The sequence below is a fragment of the Cibotium barometz genome, chromosome 31 (genome assembly GCF_041138505.1).
Source record: "Cibotium barometz isolate CiBa-2024 chromosome 31, ASM4113850v1, whole genome shotgun sequence".
In the NCBI taxonomy this organism is placed as follows: Eukaryota; Viridiplantae; Streptophyta; class Polypodiopsida; order Cyatheales; family Cibotiaceae; genus Cibotium; species Cibotium barometz.
The window spans coordinates 5,673,694-5,691,332 of NC_141076.1; the positions used below are offsets into that span (position 1 = coordinate 5,673,694).

General features: G+C 39.7%; 1 protein-coding gene across 1 annotated transcript; it reads right to left on the minus strand.

The window, feature by feature from the left end:
* Positions 1 to 2,370: 2,370 nt before the first annotated feature.
* On the minus strand, positions 2,371 to 9,169 carry LOC147620437 (putative linoleate 9S-lipoxygenase 5). The gene is made up of 9 exons (XM_086824654.1): positions 8,819 to 9,169; positions 8,379 to 8,677; positions 7,473 to 7,716; positions 6,654 to 7,010; positions 5,284 to 5,369; positions 5,080 to 5,187; positions 4,491 to 4,798; positions 4,088 to 4,372; positions 2,371 to 3,395 (listed from the first exon to the last, which is right to left on the minus strand). Exons 1-9 carry the CDS (start codon positions 9,135 to 9,137, stop codon positions 2,636 to 2,638), a joined length of 2,766 nt encoding a protein of 921 aa, XP_086680780.1. The 5' UTR covers positions 9,138 to 9,169; the 3' UTR covers positions 2,371 to 2,635.
* Between the last annotated feature and the right edge of the window lie 8,470 nt (positions 9,170 to 17,639).

Here is a 17,639-nt window from a genome sequence, read left to right on the forward strand (position 1 = left end):
CATAAGCATTGTTCGAGCTACCCGCTCTTTGAGCAAATGCCATCGCATGATCTTTTTCCTCTTTATCCTTCCATTGAATAGAGCCTCTAGCTTGTTGGCCCCTCCCATTATAATAGCAATCACTGGTATTATGAGAATTAGAAGTACAGATGGCACATCATTTCTCATTTAGTGCACACTCCATAAGCAGGATGACCTGGATTGCGGCAAGTCAAGCACCAAACCTCTTTCAACAACTTAGCAGCAGCCGAGGATTCCAGACACTGCCGTGTTGACCTTCTTGCCCTTGTGGGTCATCTTGGTTGCTTTCACCACCAGTTCGGCATCCGAATCTTCGCTACCACCGTCAGAAGAATCCGAATCTTCAGAGCTACTATGCTTCTTCCCACCATGAGATGAGCTTTTCCCAGACTTCTTTTTGGATTTCCACTTGTGGGGCGTGTCTTCGTCCTCCAGGGATTCTCCAACCAAGATTGCACTCGCAATCACATATGGCAGTGCCGTGGCAACCTTATCCACAATCGCTAAGGGTATATGGAGATCCTTAGACAAGCCCTTGAGAAAATAGTCATTGAGCACCTTCTGTGCTGGATGTTGGTTTTGAGGGACCCGCTACAACATGACCTAAAATCGAGCTGCATAATCCTCCACTATGCGCTTGCCCAGCACACGCAGATTTTCCAAAATCTAGGTGACGGTCTTTTCTACGCGAAAGAATTGTATAACGCCATCCTCACCGCATCAAAATTCTGAAAATGATCCATGGGGTATTCCGCCAACCATCGAGAAGCCTTCCCACTCAAAGTGGACTCAAACACGGATTCCATACATAATTGATCCAGTGGGGGTGGCACATTGAGATTGTATGTCTTCTCAAACTACTAGATGTGAGCATCCGGATCCTCAAAAGATTTCCCACGAAACTTTACATACTTAATCTGTCCATGCCACTAGCCCATCTGCTGTGCTGGGGGAACTACCACTGGTGGCTGTGCCGGTCCCTAGAAACAGCTACCGAACTACCACAGTTGGTGAACTTGGGGGGGAGTTAGCAATCGCCTCTCCGCCCGCCGCCGCCGCAGAACACGGGGAGGGGGGCAGGAACGGCTGCGCTATCAAGGATTGACATTGGGAGTTGCATCCCACCCCAGCAACTGCAAAGAAAAAGAACGAGAATCATCCACCACATCATCGCCCCCATCATCCTTCGACGAATGACATCGCGCGATCACCCAGTAGTAGGAACCACCAAATCAGGAGGTCCCTATGAACGCGTGCGCATGCAACCGCATCAGCAAGAGAACATTGTGGTCACCAAGTGTATTATGTACTTAAACACTAATATAGTAATACGAGAATGATTACCCTCTTAGCATACAACATTAATTAAAAAGGTAGTTTATATTGATGAATGAATATTGAACTGATTATACACATTGCGACATGATTAATGCTTCACTAACGCAGACTGCTAGATTATCACATGAAATGTTGATTGATTGATTCATTGATTGCCCCCCAAAAAACACAGGCATATAGCCTTTAAATTAGTTACATGGTTGTAGGATTCAGACAGGCACGACCTCCTGTTTACACTGCTTGAGATCCCGTAATGACTATTCATTTAAGGTATGCAGTGCGGCATTACACTTGCGATCCAGACTTGCAGTGTGCGGCCTTGCGGTGTGCGGTCCACATAACAATACTTATGTTGATTATTTTGTGTAACCAAAAATGTAGGCCAAAGCAAAGCACATTTGGTTTCCCCTTAGGTAAAATACAAGAAAAGCATGTTTGCTTGCATGATGCTGACTTGTAAGTTGAAGCACATGGTGGTTTGGTGAGCTCGATATTTAAAGGGTTTGGTTAGTGCAAATCCATATCTAGATTTGTATAAGTGTCTGCTTTGTGCCCTACTAATTACTAGACACATAGGAAGGCCATGAAATCTTAATTGTGCATGGAGGTTTAATGTGTACACTCCATGTTAGATGAATGCATGCGATTGCATATACAGTTACGTGCCTTACACAACACTGAGTGCAAGAAGGGGAAAGCCTAAAAAGGGGGGGGGAGATATTCTCATGGACATGGAGTCTCCTTGTCCATTCTGCTCTCCCATCCAATAAAAGGGGGGCACTCTATAAACACCCTTAGAAATTCAAAAGCTTTTTCTTTTACAAACACAAGAAAAAACATCAATATATTTGAATTTTGCATTTTAGTAGCGTATATTTTTTTTTGCAATTATCACTACTTAATTTTCCATTTGCAAAGTGGACAGTCCTACTGTATGCACCCAAGATAGGAATGGATTGAAAATGCAACCAATCCCACTAATAAGAGATGTACGGTTAGAAATTGAGAAGCTTTTTCTTTTAGGAGAGCAAGAAAAATTATAAATATATTTTTCTTTTTGCATTTAGTACGGTTGCATCATGTGCAAAGGGTATATTCTTGTTTGTATGGTTATAGAAAGTACCGACTGGCTTGTATAATTAGAGAGGGTATTTGCATGGTGGGGTAAGTAGATTTATTTTCATATTGGCATTGGGGTAAGCAGATTTATAATTAGAGGAAGTATTGGGATGGCATGGGGTAAGTAGATTTATTCTTAGATGCAGGATAGCACATTTCAAATGGAGGTGCTGTTGGGAATACCACGGCCGGTCAATCCCTCGGTGGAGGAGGGAGACAGAAGCGTGTAGGGGACGTTAACTGCACCACGTCGGTTGGGAAGGGAAGGGTCGGAGTTGCGAGAGGAGATGGCTTCCTCGACTTGAGCGAGGCGAGAGGCAAACCTATGGAAGGCTTCCAGAACTCGGGGGTTGGAGGTCCAAAAGGGAGAGTCGGTACGTTGGCCAAGGTACTCCTCATCAGAAGCATGGGTGGACAGGATCTCCAAGATGGCCATAACTATGATGGCTTGCGACTGTGTGGAGATAGCTTGCAAGTAGAAAGATGTGGGATTGGAGCGAAGGAGATGCGAGTCCTCGCTGTGATGGTCGTCCTCCTCTGGTATCAGCTTCCTTCCCATCGTTGGCTTGTTGGGCATGAACCCTGCATATGCATATTGCCCAAAATCCACCGCTGCATGATGTGCTGATGCTACCCATATAATTGTTGTCACCACCTCTTCTAGCTCATCTGCCCCCTTTAAATCCACCCACCCTTCCTTCTTGTCCCCATGCCCCACTTCCTTCACCTCCTTCCACCACCTCTGTAGCTCCACATCCCCCTCCACCGTTACCCCATCCTTGTAGAAAATTTCAATGTACTCCTTCACCCACTCCTTTATCGCCCACCATATCTCAAGACCATCCACTGCAAACGGATAGTCTTCTATCAGGAGCCTTAGTCCATATTTTGCTGTTGGATCCTTCACTGCCATCCCCCTGCATAAAGATGAGACTTGTTAGAAGTGATCATACAATTACATGCACATAATGTCATCTCTCCCTCTCGTTAGGTAATGGCACACTTAAAGACCTAAGGAACATCATCATGTCAAGATTTGACTGTGATGAATCGATGCATGCGACATGTTTTCATGTTCCGCTAATGTGCATGTGCTCCTCGTGCATTCATATGCTAACAATGCAAAAATAAAGACAACTACATCTAGAACACTTAAAAAAACTCAGCAACATCATCATGACTTCTGCACACATATGCATATGATAAGAAGATGCATGTGACATGGCATTATAGTATGTAACAAGAGACATGTGAATTTTCCAAGAAAAGTGCATTATTGTTAATGCAAACAATGCAATATAGCTAAGATAGAGAAGCCTTGCACCCTCCATATCACATGTAGAATGATGGCACATGCTCATCATCAACATGTAGAATGATGGCACATGCTCATCATCAACATCATCATTATTCTATTAAATCATCATCTATCCCCCATGATTATTTGAATAATCACACGACTCCTTTACATGCACGAATGTGAAGCATAAATGCATGCATGGGGGATGCCATGACATCATGTGTGTTTTCGTAAAGCATGCATGTTGAAGTAAACACCAAAAATAACTAACTTAGAGAAGCCAAGACCATCATATCCTACAATACTTACCTCTTAAACAAGTCAGTCGGTAGACTTTGCTCATCAAAACGCCAACTTTTATATGCTACAGAGCTCAACTCCATTGAATATCTACTCGGAAAAAAGGTCCTCTCAATCACCCCACCAACGAGAAGTTGTCCAGTGTAAGCATTGATCAATGTAGTCCTAGCAATCGCATTTATGTTCATTGTGTTCTTAAAATGTGGCACCAATAAAACATGAAGTGGATGCATAGCACTTAAGTGTCTATGAGTGGAAATTATGAAAGGCTCTATGGAAGCATGGGTTCGAAGCCTGCAAGATGTAAGAATCATAATGTTAATATTTCAAGTTTGGCTTTGTTTTCTATGTTTAAGCTTGTATTGGAGTAAACAATTACAAAAAGAAAACCAATTAAAGGAACAACTGTTACCAATGGCTAATTAGTTGATGGTAACTTGCATCATTAATAGATACATGTGTCTTGGCAAGCTGCCACACTGAGTCCTTTTCATTTGAATTTGTGGGTGGTGTGAAAACTCTACTCATTTTCAAGCCTTCCTTCATGGCACTTGGCGGTAGGCTTAGCTCTATGGCAACCACCTTAAGTACCCCTTGTTTCCTTAAGAAAAGGATAGTTCGAGATGCGTAAGCCTTTCCCTCTAAGGCATTGATCTTCTCTAAGTAAGGTAAAAAGACATCATGATAGTCCAAAATGTAGAGTCTGTTTTGCTTGATGGCCTATTTATGGCAAATCAACAATGTAAGTTTTGTACTCATACAATTCTAGTCTTGCTTTAAAATAAGAATGTAAGGTTAATAACTAGCTTTATTAAGAATAAGAATGTAAGGTTAAAAGACATCATGGTAGATCCAATACATGAGCATACTTTGTTTGATGGGAAAAAATATATAAAGTAAGTGATTTTTCAAATTAAAAAAATTCAAGTTGTCAGTAATCCTTTTTTTAATGGATAAAATATTTTTATAATAAAGTTATGAGTGAGAGCCAAGAAGGGAACCTCTTTGACAGTGAGACCCTCTAAGTTTCTCTCTAAATGATGTGATGTAATTGAGGACGTTCTTGATCCATAGACATTATGATCGAGTGTGCTCACAAGTGGAAATTCCTGCAAGAAAATTTGTAAATAATGCAAAGGAAAGTAACATAAATATTTAATTTCGTTCAAATAAAAACCTCTTCATGTTCTTAAAAAAAGCTTTACCGTAATTCTCTCAATGACCATTGGATTCAAGCCAGCTAACATTTGCCTTGCAAATTCGTCATCTTCTAACCATGCTATCTCATTTTCTACATCAACATTCAACAAAATATTATCAATTAGTAATTTAGAAAACGTAAAAAACATAAGGATATATCATTTTCACTCTTTTAAAATTTAATATTAGGATTCAAGAACTAGAAGATCTGAGTAAAATGTTGTGATCAGTCAAAAAACTTGGATGTGGACCATGGAAGAGAACAAAATAGTGTGGAAATGCAAAAAAAGAGAGTACCTTGTTAATACTATTGCCTATAATCCAAAAAACATAAAAATAAAACACAATGGATATAAGAGGGAGGGGTAGGGATTGTTGTGCTTAATTTTGGATGATTTAAGATTGATGATGAGGAGGAGGGATTATAACTGTTACATAAACACATTAACAGGGCAAAATGTGTGTGTGTGTGTGTACTAGAACATGTACACATGCACACGCATTAGAGAGAGAGAGAGAGAGAGAGAGAGAGAGAGAGAGAGATGTGGTTAATGTGGTAAACTTGGATGCTTTAGGGTGTCTAATTTCATTAGGTTTTATTGATCTTTTTCACTTGAAGCCTTTGGTCTTATGTTTCGGCCATAGCAATGGGATTCTAATTGTTAGAAGCACCTTGAGACCTCCTTGAGACTTGCCAAAGTATTTTGTTAATGACTTAAAAACCAAAATGTTTTTTTTGGGGGGTCAAAAACCTATAGGATTTGTAAGGTAAAGAGCCCTTTGACCACCAACATAATGAACTTTAAGTTTATCAAAAATATCAATAAAAGAGTTTGCAGTTCAACACACGGAATCATATGCCACGTGCAAAAGTTTATCACTAATGAAACAAAGAGATTGTATTGAATAAGAAGAATTCTATGCATCATAAAAGTGGTAGCTACTAAGTTTCAAAGAAGGCAAGCCATAAGAGAGGAGGCTTGAAAAATGATGTGCTAACATTAAATGATCCAGGGTAAATAATGAATCCATGCATTGTAAATGTGGAAAATGCTAGCTACTAAGTTAAAATGATGCAAAGAGTATACACATCAATTAGGCATGGTAAAAGCAAAAAGGTGGATTTAAATGATGTTATTATCTTGAATGATTCAGGGTAGATATTAATGAGTATTCAACACGAGGTGGATTTAAATGATGTTATTATCTTGAATGATTCAGGGTAGATATTAATGAGTATTCAACACGAGGGGCCAAGTGTAAGAAAATTAAAAAATTATGATCTATAGCAAAAAAGTGTGTACTAATTAGACCATGATTGTTGGGAAACATTATGAGACAAATAGAGATCCAAGGTGGGGGAGTTGGATCTTACCTTGAATGATGTGGGGTGTAGGAAACTTTATGATGCTGGGGTCTCCATTGTCAACATTTGTGAGCTCCCTGATGATTTCAAAGGGGTCTTTAAACTCTGCAAACTTTTGTTCATTGCTAAGGGGGGTGATATCTTTAGTGGTGAGGTTCACACCCTTGGAGTAGAGGTCCTTGATTTCATGTATGTTTTGAAAGTCCTTGCTACCTTCAAAAACCCTCTCTATGATCGGCATCACCTCATGTGCAAATGACTTTATAGTGGACCCCAAGAAATCCGATCTCTTGATGTGTCCAAACATCTCATCTCTTGGCACATACACACTGTCTAGTAGCCCAACTGGGCTTTCGGATGCTGGATCTGCGTAACATTATCATTGTCATCATTAGCTTCATTAGCACCATCGTCATTGTCATCATCACATGGCATGTTCAACTTGATCCTTTTATTATAAAATATGGCTAGGCCATTACACGAACAACTAATTTGTAAAACTTTGAAGGTGAACATGATTTCTGACTACGAACATGAGGAGATAAACACCTAAACAATAGTGATGGGTTTAAATGGAGTTAACTAAAATTATAGATTGGGTGGTTTGGAGACTTGACATTGAACAACTAATTGGAAACTCATTTGTAAATCTGTGAAGGTGAACATAAACTCAAACTACATAAATGAGGAGAGAAACACCCAATCATTAGTGATTAGATGAAAGTATACAAGAATTGAGCTTAAATTTATACATCGGGTGGTTTGGATTATAGTGTGGAACATATGAAACATTCACTTGAATTAGGAATTGATATGTGAATAGCTTGCCTGTTTTGGTTCTTGCTCGGCCCGTTCGACACCTCCTAGGGTAGGGATATTTTGCAGAGCCTCCTAGAATTGGTCTAGAATAGAGCACCTCATCTTTATCTGGGTTGCCAAGGTCATTGTACACGTCAAAGTCATACACCCTGTCAGCGGTCTTTCTCTCCCCCTCGCCATCGCCTCGTAGTTGCTTGAGCTCCAAGTATCGAAGGTCCACAAGCCCTGGTGGAGTCTCGGTTGGGAGATATACCTATAAAAAGAATTTATATCATATAACTGGAGATTTCCAAAGCACATGTAGACACACTTGTTTAATAGAGGATTCGTCAAGCAAAAAACACTTAGATTGTTGAGGTCAATGGCCAACATTGAATTTGGGGTCTTGCTATCATGTTCTTTGTAGATGAGGTTAATTTAACTCTCATGGATGCCAAAACATCGAAACCCCTTGAGCAATATAACACTAGTTGATATTGTCTCAAGAGAAAAGAGAAGCATACTATTATCACGACTCATAGTCACTAGAATTTAAGCATATGCTCAAGCAATGGCATGCAAAGAAACAAAGGAATTGGGTTACCCATGCCGAGGTAAGTGACGTATCATTCTTATCTATGTATACAAATTCTTTTCTATGTCTGTATTCTTATCTATGTATGCTAAATTTTATAAAATTTGTAGCAACTTCTTTTTATATAAATACCTTTGGACCTCTTTATCTCTATGTGGAGAGCTCTTAATTCGAAGAGAATTATAAAAATGAAAAGAGAGAGAGAGAGTTTTAAAATTCAACGAATTGCTTGGAAAACCAATTGCAATGGAAATCAACCACTAAGGTGGATAGGTTAATGCAAGGGTCTTCTTAAAGATTAATTTGGTGCAAAAATCAAGCACAATTGGAAAGACACAGACCTGATTGGTGAAGAAGATGCGAGGACCGTTATAATGGCGGTTGTTGTAGACCCATGAGTTGCATTGGAAGTGGAGTTGTTGTGGAGGAGGCATGTGGGCAGGCAGGTCAAGGGTGATGTGCTTGAGGAAGAACCAGTTGGGGTGGTGGTTCTCCACTAGGACGGCGCCCGGGATGCCAAAGTCCCTGTCCACCTCGAAGGTGACCGTGTAAAGCTCCCCTTCATCAGCGGCCACGCTGTTGGGCTCGGACAGCCATCCCTCCAACGCCGCTTTGCCACTCCTTTTCCCAAACCCAGTCTCTGCACGCCCATATCCACAACAGAAGCCTCATTAACAATCTCACGCAGTCTCTGCAGCTGATTACTAACGCTAATTGAAAAAGAACATCTCGTATGTAGATTAATACCCTCCTTAATCTCAAGATAACTACTCCTAATTACCTTCATCAGTCTCCACACTCACAAGCTCCAACTCCACATTCTCGCCTGCTACATCCCAGATGTTATCACCCACGCGTGCAATTTGGTCGTTGAGATCGAGCACATTTCTCCTCTGTAAGAAAACAGTGGCCTTAAACACCACCTTAACCTTCTCGTAATCCCCGTCATTAGCACCAGTGAGAGCACTGGCAAGCTTTCCTAAGACAGACTGCATAATATTCACACGAGGTGTTGATTGCTCGTAGTAGGCTACTAATTGGTAGTGGGCTAGTAATCGGAGGTGCAATTTACAGTGTGTTTTTTTTTTCAGATAGAGCATTCAATTAGTGTCCATTTCTTGCACGATTCCTCGAGTTTGGTTAATTAAATATTAATATTAATATGCGCCTTTCGTTTCCTTGTCTCCTTTTTCCAAATGTCTCACCGTCCAGACTCCAATAAATTAATAAAGAATGGGTGCTGAATTTTCTTTCACATTAATTAATTAATTAGGAAAAAAGACGTTAGAATTTTATAAGTTAATTATTATAAGACATTCAGAGGTTAAGGTTTGTTAACATTGTTAAGGTTAAGGGTTGATTGATTATTAAAATGTAAAGATATGGGCTGCAACATTGAATGGGTCATCAAATTGTAGCATCATTATAGAAAGTTGTTGTTGGGGAGATGTACTTGTGGACTTAATCAAGTCCCACATAGCACGTGCGCCTCTTGTCAAGATAAAACGCGCGTTGGTATTTCACCCTTGCGTGCCAAACTCAAACTCTTTTTTGAAGACTTTTTCCAGCCGCCACATCCACACGGCACACAGTTTTTGATTGTCGTGAAGTGTAAAAACGAAAAGCCTTCCTTTAGTGTATTTTGCACGGCTCAATTTGGAAACAGACAATTATAATTTGTGCTTGTCTTCAAATTAACCCCGTCACAGTGCTCCCAAAAAAAGGTTTTTTCAACCCTTAAAATTAAAAGCAATACTAAAACCAGACCGAAGGCAATACTAAAACGTAATGGGGATTTAGACCTTAAAATCTCTAAAAACCATATTATTTCTGGGATTTATAACTAAAACATAGAAATTTCATGCTTTAAAATTGAAGACAATGCCGAATTCCAGCAAATTTTTTTAAAATTTCAGTTGAGAAAATTACACTACAAATTGGGTTATGTGAGAACTGAACTGCTAGGATTTCGAGAGTTTCTATTAAGATACCGGTACCAAATTCTAAAGAAAACACGGTGACGGTAAATACTTCTCCTTATTTTGACTCGTTGGTGAAAATGGCTACAAAGTGGATGCCACACCACGAAGGTAATGCCAAAACTTTTGGCAAGCATAGGCAAGAGCTTTCCCACTCTATGGTGCTATAGTTTTGTTCAACCAACATTCAAAGGCGGTTTGCATAGTAGATAGGGTGGTCCATTTAGTATTCCTGGCTAGATTGGGTGAGTACAACTCCCACCTATTGAGCTAGTTTTTGTGTACACATGGAAGATTATAGACCAGTATGGGGTGATTAGGATGGGGGGCTTAGTCATGCATTCTTTAAGGTAAGTAAAGGCTTCAGACTCACTAGTAGACCACTCGAAAGGGGTGGAAGGATGGACCAAGAGTGTGATGGGAAGAGCTATATCCGCATACATGTGAATGAAATGGTGATGAGATAATTGGTGTATCCTAACTTGACAACCCTTAGGATTGAGTGGAGCAGGAAGGTGAAGGATGGCCATAATTTTATCTGGATCTAGGAATAGTCCTGTTGGAAAGATAATATGGCCAAGGAGGGTGCCTTGGACAACCAAAAAATGGCACTTAAATGGATTAGGTGCAACTTAGAGTGATGATAGAGTTGAGGAAAACCAGGGCTAGTTGGGACAAGTGCTCAACAAAAGCTTCTAGATTGGATTTAAGGTGAGCACCTATGAAGTTGGAGAAGTCACGCAAAAATGTTCCTAGGAAAGTGCTCAAGTATTCTTGAAAAATGTTGGTGCGATCCTCTGGAAGGTGACATGAACTTTACAGAGCCTAAATGACATTTTGTTGTAGATGTAGGTACCCCACTAGTGGGTGTCAAAAAAGCAGTTTTGGCTTGGTCCATCGGCTACTTGACTATAGCCATCCATAAAGCTGTAGATGTAGGCATCCCACTGGTGGTGGGTGACAAAAAAACAGGTTTGGCTTGGTCCATCGACTACTTGACTATAGCCATCCATAAAGCTGTAGATGTAGGCATCCCACTGGGGTGGTGGGTGACAAAAAAACGTTTTTGCTCAGTCCATTAGCCACTTGACTGTAGCCATCCATAAAGCTATAGCAGTTCTATTGTAGATTAGGTACCCCACTGGTGGGTGACAAAAAAGCAATTTTGGTCCGGTCCATCAACCACATGACTATAGCCATCCATAAAGTTGTAGAGTGCATGCCAAACCACATCTTCCAAGACTCTATCCATGAAGGGGATTGGAAAGCTGCCTTGATTGTGGCTTTGTTAAGTGCTTGGAAGTCCACATAGACCCTCATCTTATTGGTCTTCTTCTTGGGCGAGATGACTATAGGGGAAAGACACTTGCTTTCATTTTTTCTAGCTCTATTTGACAACCTTTGAATACTTAGGGTTGAGATTGTAATCCCTACCTTCCTTCTATAATAGGGATGATGTGAACCCCTATGTCTACTTGAACACCCTCTAAATCTTTATATGTCCATTTGAAGACATCCCTATAAGAGTGGAAGAAAGTCTTGGCTTGATCGAGTAGGGAGGGGGGATCCCACAACCAAGAAGTTAAGAGGATGGGTTTGGGATCTGCTTTCGTGCCTAGATTGAATTCTATGACATGATCATAAATAACAAGAGGGGAGCTATGATGTTGTGCCAGAGGTGGCTGCTTGGGAAAGCACAACTAGATCATGAGTAGGTCGATTGGAGATGGGAAAATCACCAAAGTGGTCAATGGTCATCCTTCCAACTCCTACAAGTGGTATGATTGGAGCATTTGAAGTATATGAAGTGGAAGAGTTAGAGGTGTGTGAAGTGGAAGAACTATAGAGGGGGGATGGGGTTTAGGGGAAGCTAGTGCAGAACTTTGAGGCTTGGGATCTTGTCATCAAAAGGAATGGAGGTCCTCTTGGCCCTATGCCAGTTCGTGATTGGTTCACCCAGGCTAACTACCTCAAAGTGTTCCTCAGGCTTCTCAGAAATACCCTTTGTGATCTCCACAATATTGCAAGTTAAGCTATGGGTAGTTTCTAACCAATCTAGAAGCTCAGAATCTTCACTGTGAGGGATAATCTCAGTCAAATCATTGGTACCACTATCAGCAAGATGAAAGGCGTGGGGCAAATTCAGATGATGGTTTTGGGAGATACAAACTACAATTGTGAGAGAAGTACTTAGGGCAAAGAAAGTCATTAATTCTCCACAAATGGATATGTGATATAGAGGAATACTTGGAAACAAATCAAGTGGTGGGTAAGCATTAGATAAAAATTACCTTGCACTTCCTCATAGGTGATGCATTCAATTGGCTCCTTGCCACCAAAAAATGGGGAGAAATTGGTACTGACCCTTGGTGGTCATGGGAAGAGTTCAAGAATGATCTCATACATTGCTTTGTGCCAAGAAATGAAGTGTTCAAAATTAGGGATGAATGGAGAAACTTGAATCTTATGAAACTTTTGACTCAGCTTAAGTGCCTCCACCTCAACCTTAAGCTGAGCTACTGGGTAATCCCTAAGGTAGAATGGTAAGACTTGAGGAACCTGTATTCACGTTCAAACATGGTATGTGCATTTTCTAGTTGGTCTAGCTCTCGGAACTCCAACAAGGTGGTGTGACTAGTCCCCATAAGTAGGGCCGAGATCTCTAGAGGCTACTTCATTTATATCATCTTAGTTTAATTTAAATTCTTTAGATAATCTTTGTAGAGACCTTAATAAATTGACCTTTAATAAACATATCTTTAGAGACAAAATCATGATTGAACATAAAATTGAGGATATTGGGAGCACTTTATTGTCTTTAATCAAGTGCAAAGCTATATCATGACTTAGGAAAATTTTATGTGCATTTAATGTGATCAATAATGTGGTTAATTTAAATGGATCTTAATAATAATTTAAAGTCCTAGAATAAGAACCAGGAATAAGGCCAAAGGTAGGGAAGGCAAGGACTCAAATCAAAGAGACAAAAAAACTCCTTAGGTTGTGGAGGAATTGACATTCCACTAAGAAGAAGAAAATGAATATAACCAAGACAAGAAGCTAGGGTTGGGATTGGTCAAGTTGATATTTTAAGAACGCTACAAAAGGAAGAAGAAGACCTTAACTCTTGGTGCATAAGTGTGCGATAAAGAATGACCATAAGACTCTTAGAGATTATCAATACTAAGATAAGACCCAAATAAGAGAAATAGATGGACGACCTGCGTTGTATACAAGGGACTCTACTTGAAATTGAATGGAATGTCTTATGGAATCAAAACTTGGAAGTGACCCCAAGGAAGGGAATATCTTGAGAAGACCTCCCAAGGATATATGTGGCTAGAGGAGTCTGACTTGCTCTTGGAGTTTTGAGAGACTGGAGAGCTGTGATGTCTCATCGAGGTTGCGACGGTCTCCATATACTAGCCACATCAAATGTGTGAATATCATGGGGTCTTGCTTAGAAAAGCTTGTGATCCTTTAACTCTTTAAGGATCCCTAGAACATCTGAGCCTTTGCCAAATGTTAAAAAAGATGAGTTCATTGAAACTAATCTTTAAACCTATTGATTTTTTATGAACAAATAGTCGAGTGAGATGAACCGAATTCATCTTGCACAAGTGGCAAACTCTACTCACTTTTCTTCTTTCTTTAAGTTGTAATGTAGCGCTAATTCACAACTTAATATTGTATACCTTGTCAGAGTATTCATCTCACTTCTACTTTCAAAGCACCTTGTTGAAAGAAAGGCACGCGTGTGTGAATTATTCATAGTCTATCAACAACTTGGGTGAAGAAGAAGGCCGACAAGGCCATGCTTGACAAAAGAAAGAGATACGGAAGAAAAGCTCATTTTAAAAAAAAAAAGTATAGGAGATGACGACGTGAAGTGGTCCACAAGTTGATGGTTGAAATTTTCATTGGTTAATTAAGAAGGCAACGTCATTTGATTATGTGCGACTTTAGAGATTTATTGAATTAATCAAACGTAATCACTTTTGAACTCACGTGTTTGAATATATTCAATATTTTAATCAAGTTATTCCAGACTGCATATTATTAACCAATCACCGATTTCAATGTCAGGATCATACATCACGCGTTAATTTAAACCGATACTGGACTGTTGCTTAGGAAAGCCTGCCAAATTAAATTAAATGGATCTTAATAATAATAATAAAGCCAAAGGAATAAGGTTAAAGCTACTAGCAGTGCTCAAATCAAAGAGACAAAGACTCTCTTGAGGTTGTGACGGAATTGACATTCCACTAGAGCATCTCAACCTCTGCCAAATGTTAAAAAAGATGAGCTCATTGAAACTAATCTTTAAACCTATCGATTTTTTTATGAACAAATAGTTCATCTTGCACAAGTGGCAAACTCTGCTCACTTTTCTTCTTTCTGTAAGTTGTATAAATGTAGCATTCACAACTTAAAAGTGTATACCTTTTCAGAGTATTCATCTCACTACTACTTTCACAGCACATTGTTGAAAGAAAGGCACGCATGTGTGAATTGTTCACACTACCAACGTTAATTTAAAGCGATACTGGACTGTTGCTTAGGAAAGCCTGCCAGTGCTTTCAGTACTCATGGTGCTAAAGAAGTGGATTATGTGAGAAGGCTTACTGGCACTGTTTGCTTGCAACGGAGAAATGTGCTGGATCTTATCGACCAAATTGCACGAGAATCTGGAGACTGTTGAAGGCACTTAGGATTAGTTAGAACTTAATGATAAAAAAATTTTTGATGAAAAATTTAAAGGCTTAGTTGTGTTTGTATGTGGAGAGAGAGAGAGAGAGAGGGGGAGAGAGAGAGAGATAAAAAGGGTTAGGGAGTTGTTGAAGATTCAAATTAGATTATACATGTGACATACATATAGAAAATGATGACAGATTTTTAAAAAAAACATCCATTGGAATCCTTAAAGCCATGTTTGGAAAAAATTTAAAGGAAAATAATTACAAAAACAATGTCAAGGTCATGAATATATCCCATCTTTTAATAAATCTATTTGTGTGTTGCTTTATCAATGTCTCTATCCATTGGAATCCTTAAAGCCATGTTTGAAAAAAATTTACAGATACTTGAAAACTCTTGAAGGAAAATAATTACAAAAACAATGTCAAGGTCATGAATATATCCCATCTTTTAATAAATCTATTTGTGTGTTGCTTTATCAATGTCTCTATCTAATAGAAGCTGAATGAAAAGATGGGGTTTCATATCAATATTACTATCTTTATCCAAAACTCAGGGGGTTCACCTAAAAATATGTAAGTATACCACATGAGTTCAAATGAAGGGGTATTTTAATTTAAAAATTTAAGGTAAATTTACAAAAATATATTTACAAAAGGGGTTTTTTAATTGATTTTTTAAACAACCCATAAGCCCATAAAGAAAAAGGAGTCATTTTATTCATAAAAAATTAACAGGTAATATTGGAATTAGGGTTGCAGCAAAGCACACAAAGCTTGGAGAAGAAGAAGCAAGAATGCACACAACACACAATGTATTAGATTGTGTCAATGTACAAAAGATAAGTTAGCCCTAGAATGATGGGCGTATATACAAGCCGGGGGAAAAAAACCTCCTAAAGGGGAAAAAAGTGCCCTGGCGGTCCTAAGTGTGTTCACACACATCACTGCCTATATATATGGCAACAAATCTCCCCTGGGAGTGATGGTGTGAACGAGAGTTGGCACTCATGTACAGGGAAGTGCCATGCCCGAAGTAGATCAGTCTACAAAGGGGAGCAAGCCCAAAGCTTTGCGGAAAGCTTCGAACTTCTCACGAGGAAGCACCTTTGTGAAAAGATCGGCGGCAAGGTTGTCTTGTGTTGGCACATAGACCAAGCTGATCTCTTCTGCTGAGAGTCTCTCCTTGACATATTGATAATGCACCTCAATGTGCTTTGTGCGAGCATGAAAAACTGGGTTTCTCGCAACTGCCCCAATGTGCTTTGACTGTTAGTGTAGATAGAGATGGCAACCAACACCCAAGTCAGCCATAAGCCGTCTGAGCCACACACACTCAACCGTAGCTGTGAAAGCTGCCCTGTACTCAGCTTCACAACTAGAAGTAGCCACAGTAGGTTGCTTCTTGCTCAACCAAGATATGCATGAGCTACCGAGCATAAAACAAAAACCTATTGTGGACACTCTTGTGTCATAGCAACCAGCCCAATCTGAGTCCGAAAAAGCATGTAAATCTGGCGGCAATGATCCCCCCTTGGGATGAAACAACCGAAGATGTATGGTGCCACTCAAGTAGCGAAAGATACATTTAACTGCCTTCCAATGCTGAGACCCTGGGCTATGCATAAATCTACTCACCTATGAGACTACAAACTGAATGTTCGGCCTCGTAATGCATACATAAATGGGGCAACCAAGAGCTGTCTGATAGAGTGTGACATCAAAGTGATCTTCAACATCATGAAGACTCAACTTCAAACCTGTCTCCATTGGAGTAGCAATAGGCTTGTAGTCTTCAAGGCCAAATCTCCGCAACAATGTCTCAATATACTTTGTCTGACACAAAGCAATACCTCCATCACATTGCTTAAATTGTATCCCCAAATAATGTTGCAAATGCCCCAAATCTGACATCTCAAAAGAGGCATTCCAATCAGCCATAAAATCAGCAATATGACTCTCATTTGGTTCTGTGAGCAGAAATCGTCGACATAGAGAGCAATGATTAGATGTACATCATCCACACGTTTAGCATACAAAGTGCTTTCTGTTGGACTATTTTGAAAACCATGTGCAGTCAAATATGCATGTATCTTTTCATACCAAGCTCGTGGAGCTTGCTTAAACCATATAAAGCCTTTTTCAACCTGCACACTTTGTTTTCCTGGCCTCTTTGAACAAAACCATGAGGCTGCGATACATACACCTCCTCATGCAAATCTCCATTCAAGAACGCAGTCTTTATGTCCAACTGATGTACATTCCAACCATGAGCTGCCAATGCACAAATGCTATGAATGGTAGTCATACGACAAGTGGGAGCAAAGGTCTCATCAAAATCAATGCCCTTTTCTTTAGCATAACCCTTTGCAACAAGTCTAGCTTTATAGCGATCAACACTGCCATCTGGCTTTCGTTTCAACTTAAAAACCCACTTACATCCAATGGCTTTTTTACCAATAGGCAAATCACACAAGGACCATGCACCATTCTTCATTATAGCATCTTATTCACTTTGCATTGCAGCCAACCAATTTTTTGATTTTTGTGCCTCATCAAATGAAAGAGGTTCTTCCTCTTCACACATACTAGACACAGCCAAAGCATAACAATCTGATGCATAAGAGGCATGCTGAAAACCTGAACGAGTACGACTATATGTAGGAGTATCAATTTTACTATCACACAAGGTTTGCACCAGCCATTTAGGCATACCTCTAGCCTGCTCATTTTCAGCCCTATCCTCATGAATTACATCCTGTAAATCTGCATCAGAAATAGGCTGATCTATGATGTCATTTGAAATCTGCATAGGCTGAGTATTTGCCTCATTAGGACTTACATTTGAATTCCCACCTATAAATAGAGGTAACAACGTATCAAATACATCCCGTGAGCTCACACGTGTCTCTTTGGTACATGA